An 8,847-nucleotide genomic window follows, 5' to 3' on the forward strand; every position below is an offset into this window, starting at 1 on the left:
GCCTCGGGNGGGGGACTTCTGCGACGCTGATACTAAACGGGTACAAGCCTCCATTAAAGACAGTTGCTCGTCTACTAAGTCTTTTTTAAGAGGCGCAGGATCAAGCCTACTCCAGAGGTAGGTCATTGCCACATGTCGTCGCCGGCAAAAGCCGAGGCGTAGCGCAAGGAATTTCTGCCTGCTCCCAGGTTGGACGACCTCGACTTGAATAATCGATCCCAAGAAATAAGAATTTATTACTTCAAAGCACTACAACGAGGGAAGGCATGTCGCAATACATCACAGTAGAGGGTATGGAGAGAGAAGCGCCGGAAAGAAAGAGGGACGGAGCTATATTATACGTCCGAAACCTTTTCGTCAATGTGTTCGTGCTAGGTTACAAACGCCTGGTCAGTGTCTGTTTGGGCAGGATCTGAGCGGAAGTAGAGCTCACCAGCTCAAGTTCCTTGACCTGTTTCTTCGCATCCTCCACCGTCTTCTTCCCGACGTCCCTCCCAATCTTCCAGGCGGTGAAGGCGTGGCCCTGGGCGAAGATCTCCTCGACCTCCTCAAGAGACCGCCCGGCCGTCTCGGGGAAGCAGAAGAAGAAGTGGATGCATGCGGCAAAGTCGAACGCGCCGAAGATGAAGTACGTCTTGTACGCGATGTTGCTCAGCCCGGGCGGGACGGCCCATGCGAGCGCGAAGTTGAACGCCCAGTTGGTGGCGGTGGAGATTGAGACGGCCTTCGCGCGCACACGCAGCGGGAAGATTTCAGCGGGGTAGGTCCATGAGACGGGGCCGATGGAGATGGCGAAGCTGCACACGCAGAGGTAGGAGCAGACAATGATACCCTTGGTCGCGGCATCGTGGCCCGTAATGACCCAAGTCTCTGTAGCATATTCGGTCAGAGCGCCGAAATCACCGACAGGGGCACCTGTACTCACCCGTGCCGTCAACGTCTCCCCAAGCACCAAAGCGGCCCTGGAGACCGCCAACAAGCATGAACCAGAAGCCCATCAAAGCACTACCGGCAATGAGGAGCGGGCGGCGACCCCACCGGTCGATGTACAAGATCGCGGGAATGGTAAGTGCCACGTTGAGGACGTACTGGACGGAGTCGGCGATGAGATTCGCGCGGCGCCCGGTGAGGCCTGCGCCCTGGAACACGTAGACGATGTAGTACATCATGACGTTCATACCCGACAGCTGCGACCACATCTGCATCGAACAGCCGAGCGACACCCGGCGGAGGACACCAGGCTTGATCAGGTCAAGGTACGAGCGTGCGCCCTCCGTGCGCTCGAAGTACACCTGCGCCCGGATCTCCTCGTACTCGAGTACGACGAGCTCATTGTTCTTGTCGCCGTTACCGTGTAGGTCTGCGAGGACCTGCAATGCCTCGTCCTCGCGACCCTTGTCCATGAGCCAACGGGGACTCTCCGGGAAGAAGAGCATACCGAGAGAGAGGATGATGGCAGGGATCATTTGGAGACCCCAGGGGATGCGGAAGGAGGCGACACCGTCGATGTAGGAGCAGCCGAACTGGACAAAGTATTGCAGTAGGATGCCCCATGTGATGGCCCTGGAAACAGCGCACTTGAGTAAGGAAAGATGCGGCACAGGGGTGAATATACTGACCATTGTTGCATCGACACAAGACGACCGCGGATGGCGGGAGGGGTAATTTCGGATTGGTACAGGGGAACGACCGACGAGGCAAGACCAACTGACAGACCGGAGATGATACGACCCACCACCAGCATACCACGGTTCTATGGGATGCGAGTTACTCCCAGGCATCGCAGGCAACAAAGTTTACATACCTGTGCGGCACACTGGAGAATACTGCCGACAACCCAAATCCAGCCGGAGGTAATGACAGTATTCTTGCGTCCAATTCTATCAGCCAACCAACTGACCAGGAGGGCACCAACGAAGGAGCCAGCAGGCATAGATGCGACAATAGCGCCTTGAGCGTTGGAACCCGGCTACCAAAATTTAGGAGTTAGTCGACGGCGCGATTTCAGAGGAGCGAGAAATTCGTACATGGTGGAAGGTCCTGAGGTAGGCGTCATTCTGTCATAGATAACTTTTTTGAGACCCAGACAATGCTAAAATACGACGATACATACGTTCAGGACTCCGGACATGGACGAGATGTCCAGACCAAACAATCCACCGCCGATACATGCGAACGACCCGACGACATACTACAGTTAATCACGATAAGAAAACGAACCCAACCAGACGGAATGTAACTTACGGGGTTGGCGGCAATGGCGGCGTTGTACTACGATGACGGGTTATGTTAGCAAGTCCTCTATACATCCAAGCGTCGTACATACGCCTTTACCCATATTGGCGCTCGAAAAGCGGTGGTCGAGGAAGGGAGAGACCCTGCGAGCCTGGTGGCCTCTCGAGGCTTATGTATCGGTCGCAACGGGCCGCACATGGCAATATTCATCCCTCATTTTCATCTTGATAGAGTTCAGCAACAATGCTGAGCATCATGTGCGTCTTTCTAGGCTGGCATGTGTCGTTTCAACCTGGAGTTGCCCACATGAATCTGGGGTTTGATGGCGGGGCACCAGCCTTCGCGGAGCCACAATTTCCTAAAGAGACAGTTTCCCCAACCCCGGATTGATACCCGGGCGTCAGTTCAGGTCCTCTGACCTCTCGTCCATCTGGTTCTCGCTCTGATGTGCCTGGCGCGCACACGTTTGCATAGACTTGTAAACGACGTCTCCTCAATAGTAGTCAGTAGATAGGCCATGTTTGGACCCGCGGTACGTCCGGGTTCGACGCTGTCCGACAGTGTCCGACGTGCAGTACACTGCCTTGCCTCAGAAACTGCACATCGCATTTCCGCGCGCGTTGTTTGCTCGCGCCAAATATACCCTTTTCGGGTAGGTCCGGAAGGCCTCTCGCGGGACCATTTGTTGCGCAGGGACTCGCAGATGCCCCGAGAGGGCTCGAAAGGCTTCAGAGAATGCATGAAATGTATATTCTACAACTACACTAAGGGCTGTAAATCATTATACTCTGCCCCCAGCTGTATGCCTAGCTACCACCTCTCTCGATGGGTCTCTATCAAGGGGCATCGCAGGACCCCTGAAAATACCGATAGATGCCGGTGCAGGACTTGATTTTGTCATGTCCGGACTGTTTTTGGCGCCCCCCCGCCTTTATGTCCGGATAAAATACCGGCATCGGCCAAGGTCGGATCCATGTCCGGACTATTGCCCCGGCCTCTAGGAAACAGCAAAAATCACCCGTTGTAGTCCACAAGTCATTCTAGACACTAGATACTAGGGTGTATGTATGAAAACCTGAAACGTGCATAGTCTGAGGTAGAAAGTTCAATAGATAACGGAAGAGCCTTCGGGCTTGAGATCTCCAGCATGCAAAGAAAAGACATGGCAGGCAAATGAGTGATTCGGCAGGCATTGTGCATTGCCAGGGTCTGAGAGACAGCGCGAAATACCCGCCCGTTCATGGCCTCGTAGCCCTGGACGGCGAGATACGATACCGCCGCGATATTGGAGGCATCCGGCACCCAGCTGTGTCTTCCATGTGTGCCTCCGGATTTCAGCGTGATACTAAAAACTGTTATAAATAAGGGGTACCCGAGGGTTCACGACTACGGAGGCATGTCTATCCTTATTCGGTGAGAAATACCATACCGGGTAATGATAATGTACTAGTCGCGACGAAGTGGCGGGCTGCTGACCATGTCCGGACTACAACCGGCCTCACTGCTGGAGTGCCGTTGGTGTCCGGACTAAAAAACCGGGTTGGACGGCTGAGACCCCTACTTACGTCCGGACTGGCTCCGGCGTCCCTCGCCCGAGGCGCTTTTTTTGTCCGGACTGGCACCGGCATCTATCGGTATTTTCAGGGGTCCTGAGGCGCTGCGCGACTCGCTTACATAATCTGCGTCCTCAACTTTGTAGGGAGGATTGCATTTCGTACCTACATATCTCGTAGCACTGGGTGTAAGCAGGATATATATACCCCCTGAATACGTTCGAATATCAGAGTGTTTCATGCAGATTAGGATTAGGAGTGGAAAGCCGGCGGCTGGTACTTAACGACGTGTCAGTGTTGTGCCAGTTCCGAACTAGTTGACGAAAGTTGGCTTGACCGTCAACTTGTCAACTAGTTCACGTGGACTTTCGATAACTTCCCCACGGCACTGTGGCGCTAGGTAACTTCGTATGGCAGGACCCACAAGTAGGGTAGAAATGCTCTGACACAACGGAAATATGTACATCAGTCACCTAATATAGCATCCCCCGAATCCTCTTCAAAGTTGTCTTCCCCTGCAGCATCCAGATCAAGCAGTTCGTAGACCTCCATCTCATCCTCGAGGCTCCTCATGGCACTTCGAGTATGCGACTCAATCCAATAGCTCTGCTGAAAGTTAAACATGTTCGAAAGCTTCTCCTTGATGCGCGAAGGGAATGTCTGTGTAGTATTGACGTCGTCATCGCGATCGATCGCATCATGCAGTTCCGCTACAATAGCACGGAGTCTGGTTCGTGGAATGTGACTTGAAGTAGAGGCGGTGGTCTCATCTGATTCTGCCACCGGTTCGACATCCGAGGAAGAGGGGGGGACCGAGGCCGAGATGCTGCTTGGTGCATGGTGAATAGAGGAAGATGGTACAACGGGAACCGGAGAGTTCAGAGATATAGTAGATCCCGTGTTTTCCAATGTAGTAGGCGCCGCTGACGAACGAGCTGCTGTAGTCTCGAAATGTCTCTTCAAGCGCGTTTTCGAGTTCTTCTGACGGTGCTCATCCTGGATATACATCTTGAGCTCCGCAAGATTCGTTAGGTTTTGTGTACCAAGTCGATTGCGGAGTTTCGTAAGGATAAGTCCGAAGGCGCTGAAAAGCCGCTCAACCGATGCTGAGTTTGCACAGATGGAGAGTATGCGGTTCGCCAGAGTGCCCAGAGGTGTTGGTGGTGCTCCAGAAAATGAGACGCCCTTCCAGACCTCCAGAGGATCCGGGCTTGTCTTCTGCAAGAGTGGAACATTCGATTCAGCCCACAAACTGTGTTTTCTGACTTGACAACTTACGTTCTGCCTTGCCTTCGCCTGAATAGCATCCGCATATGACTCCATGTCTTCATACTTCCCTGTTCCACTCAAATATTCCAAGACTTCACTTTGGAACGCCTCCGGAGGAGAGGTATCATAAAAGCGTGTCCAGAGTCGAGAAAGAAGAGCCATGAGGCCGGCATTGTGGAAGAGATGCAACTGCGCGAAAGCACCTGCCTTCACGAACGGGTTCAGCACTACAGCTGCTACAAATACGTCTTGGTCAGCCTTCGCCCATCGAGTCTCGAGGCTTGTGATTACAGCCTCTTTGATCAGCTGATCGTCCGGATCCGCTAGCTCCAAAAACTGCTTGAGGAGGAAAGCGAAAGTTAATAGCACTTCATCTAGGCGGCAGTGCGCAGATTGGGTCACATTGGCAGCAATTGCGAAAGGCTGGATATGGAACTTGATACTGAACACATCCATGAGCTTCGCGGGAATGATCCATTCAGAAGTTTCACAACGTACCGGGCAAGATAGTGCCAAAACATACTGTCACGTAGGATAGGAAGCATTTCGCGGGTCTTAGCATGGCTCTTCGCGTCACCAGACTCGAAGATACGGGGGTCAGAAGCGAGAATCTCCAGTGGATTCTTGATCTCGAGGAGCCGCCTGTACGCCAGGAAGTGTGAAGTCCACCTAGTCAGCACAGCGCGGACGACAGCCAGAGTCCTACTCCATATTCGCTGCTGTATGTCGCGCAGGATCGCCAGCAGGTACGTGCGACTACGCAGCCATCGTATGACTTGATCCGCCTTCTCGGAGTATATGAAGAACCATGCGGACACTTTGAAGTAATCTCCTACAATAAGATTGATCTGTCACACGATACATAAGTTACCATATGACTCAAAGACAAATATAGGGTCGATAGTGGGCGTACCTGATGTGCGTAACAGTCCGGCCCTACCAGGCGCGTGTTTTCCTGGACAATTGCTTTATGAGCTGCCCGGGAGTCACCCCCACAGTCCGACGTGATGGCGACAACTATAATACCCCATTCGTTCTCGACAATATTGATTACTTCGCGGATCATCACCAGAAGGTTCTCGGCGTTCTTAACTCGGGACGTAGTATCATAGACCTTCACAGTATGCAGCTTTGAGCGATGTCAGTCCATGGTACTTTGACAACATACTACGAAACGTACCTGACGATTTACGTTTACCATGAACGGGACGAGATGTAGCTGATTGACCCCACTCCAACTGTCCGTCTCCAAAGTGCCCTCCTTCCCTCGGCATTGCTGCTGGGCCTTCTGCTTCAGTGCTTTAAGCTCCCCCGGGATAAGTGTCTTCGTCAGGACTTTCCGAGAGGGAAGAAGTGCCTGAGGGAGGAACTCTTCAATAAATTCCAGCCACTCAATGTTCTCCACCCAAGACAGAGACCAGCCCTGAGCCGCAGTAAGTCGCGCTAAGCGACGGTCGAACCGCATCTGGCATGCTTCGGACCATGGCACCACTGCCTGATGGTCTGCGAGACCCGTCTTTCGTCTCTTAAGTGCACGAACACGGCTTTCCGCGGCAGGCATCTCCAGTCCGAGACCGGTGACCAATGGGCTCGGCATTGGTGACACTGTCGATACAGAGTCTGGCGGTGTATGGATTTGTGAGAGTGCCGGGGAGCCAACCTGATTAGAACCGAATTGGGGACTGCTAACTGAGATTGTGGGATACGGAGCACTGAGAGTGAACTGTGTCGATGGTATGCTGGTTGACATTGATGTAAGCCATGTCCCGACAGCAGACGGCTGCGCGTACATTGAGCGCTCGCTATACTGCAAGGTCGGACCGGTCAGCGGCAGAATGTTACTTGATGAAGGACCTGGCATGCCAGCAAGCTGGGGAAATGAAGGGCTCGGAGATGGGGAGTGGATCGTGGCAGATCCGCCGTGCTCCACCAAGCTACGATAGCGTGCTTTCCTCGGTGACTTGTCCTTAACATCGTGCTGGACGGCTGCAGCCGCACGGACCTCATCAGGTTGCAGACTGCACGAAGCAAGATGGGTTCGCATCGTCGGCATATGGCCAGCTTGCCATCTCTGGGAGCTTGGAGTCTCCTTGGGACGTGCCCATACTAGCACAAAACCGTCAGCTATTACTAATGAGATGGGGAGGAGAATGGTCTAGCTCACGAGCACTTTCAATCTCCATCCGCGTTCGGACCACGGCAACCTCTCCCGCGCGCAAGCGTTGCTCATCGAGAACCAGTTCGCCCATGACCAAATTTTCAAAGCATCGTTTACACCAAACCTTTGCCTTGTCTTTGCTGGAATTCGTGTATGCTGACTCGTGCTTTGATGCTAGCGCGGGGTGATCATAAAAGTATTCTACCCGAAGCGTTGATCTGTTGCTCGAGCCCTGGGGACGAGGCTGCCCAGACATGGAGCTGGCACTTGAAACAATATGGGTAGCTGGAAAGCCATCGCTTGAACAGCAGGTGAATATAACCCTCGCACCGCGTGCTTGAGTGGTGCCGGTGCAAATGTTCTCCAAGACCCCACTCCATAGATTGCATGGTGAAGTGTCGACAGAATTAATTCATCTGGGCAATATATTAAACTTACATGACTACCCTGCTGCTGCGAACACCAAGTTACAAGCTCGAGGTGACTCAGGAACGCCCATGATAAAGAGTTTCGTGAGAGCGCATGAGGTGCGCCTTCAGCCACTACGCTTCCATATAAGGTGCTGTGGGAGAGTTGCACTCGTGGGACGGGTTGTCGAAAAGTCGCGGTCAGGAGAACTGTAGTCAACTAGTTCTAAAGTTAACGAATCAACCAACCTAACTGGCGTCAACCGGCACAACACTGCGACGTGTACCTTTCATATCCCGTCATGATCTCAGGTAGAAACAGTTGTGGCAATATTGCCAGTGTGACCCCTACCGGATATATGTAGTGGACCTTGTACCGCCAGGGAAAGTCCAGATTCGAGTCCCCGATGTCCCTGACTCCCTAATAAAAATGTACGGGATGGTGAAATGGGACAGGCAGGCTTGTTTTGTGGTTCTCTACACACCCAGTCTAAAAAAGGGTTTCGGCAAGGTCAGACGCCAGACCCCACCAGGCCCTACGCGTGACATCGACTCGATATAAAAACCGAGGATCAACTTGGCCTCTACTTGACTCGTATGTCGAGTCAAGGTTAGAGTCGGTTATCAAGCTGACATCCGGGCTGGACAACGAGAAAGCGGGTTTTCTGGCCAGCGGGCTTTCACATTTCATACAGCTGCTTGATTTTATTGCTCCTTGCATATGAATAAGAAAATGAAGCATATATTGCAATGCTATCTACAGACACTGTGTATATACAGTACATATAATCTTGTAAATACCAGACTGCCTGTCACAGTCACACCTATTAGAGCCCGCCTGCCACAATGAAACAGCACATTCTGGACGTGATCATGAGCATAGACCATAATGATATTACAATACACATACCCGATTCACCCTGACCCCAGATGCACTCCACCGACCAAAGCTCAATGTTTGAGTGAATAAAATATCCTTCTGAGTGTTCCTGTATGAATGTGAGTGACATGTCGGGGAAAGTTCCTCATCACTTACCAGTTAGCAATGAGTGTTGGACGTCGCAGCCAGAGCTCTGTCACGCAGGCAGTCAACTGTCTCGTGGTGCGGCGGACGGGCGAGTCAGCGACAAGGAGCGGGAAATCGGAGTGAGAGTGAGAGTACGAGTGAGAGTGAAAGACGGAGTTGAAGAAGTGGAACGACTTGAACCACGGGTGAAGTCGCTCG

At 52.6% G+C, this 8,847-nt stretch overlaps 2 protein-coding genes across 2 annotated transcripts; both read right to left on the reverse strand.

Moving 5' to 3' along the window:
- Window positions 1–206: 206 nt before the first annotated feature.
- On the reverse strand, window positions 207–2,379 carry GLOTRDRAFT_82377 (general substrate transporter). The gene is made up of 9 exons (XM_007872988.1): window positions 2,327–2,379; window positions 2,245–2,271; window positions 2,114–2,191; window positions 2,028–2,057; window positions 1,805–1,969; window positions 1,620–1,753; window positions 926–1,563; window positions 434–870; window positions 207–371 (listed from the first exon to the last, which is right to left on the reverse strand). The coding sequence occupies exons 1-9, from the start codon at window positions 2,336–2,338 to the stop codon at window positions 336–338; spliced, it is 1,557 nt and encodes a 518-aa protein (XP_007871179.1). The 5' UTR covers window positions 2,339–2,379; the 3' UTR covers window positions 207–335.
- A 1,874-nt stretch (window positions 2,380–4,253) lies between these two features.
- Window positions 4,254–7,471, reverse strand: GLOTRDRAFT_50634 (uncharacterized protein; the record flags this gene model as incomplete). Its single annotated transcript, XM_007872989.1, has 9 exons — window positions 4,254–5,006; window positions 5,067–5,499; window positions 5,556–5,773; window positions 5,834–5,905; window positions 5,971–6,186; window positions 6,238–6,342; window positions 6,718–6,837; window positions 7,030–7,181; window positions 7,228–7,471. The coding sequence occupies 9 exons, from the start codon at window positions 7,469–7,471 to the stop codon at window positions 4,254–4,256; spliced, it is 2,313 nt and encodes a 770-aa protein (XP_007871180.1).
- Between the last annotated feature and the right edge of the window lie 1,376 nt (window positions 7,472–8,847).

This window comes from Gloeophyllum trabeum, assembly GCF_000344685.1.
Source record: "Gloeophyllum trabeum ATCC 11539 unplaced genomic scaffold GLOTRscaffold_00022, whole genome shotgun sequence".
Lineage (NCBI taxonomy): Eukaryota > Fungi > Basidiomycota > Agaricomycetes > Gloeophyllales > Gloeophyllaceae > Gloeophyllum > Gloeophyllum trabeum.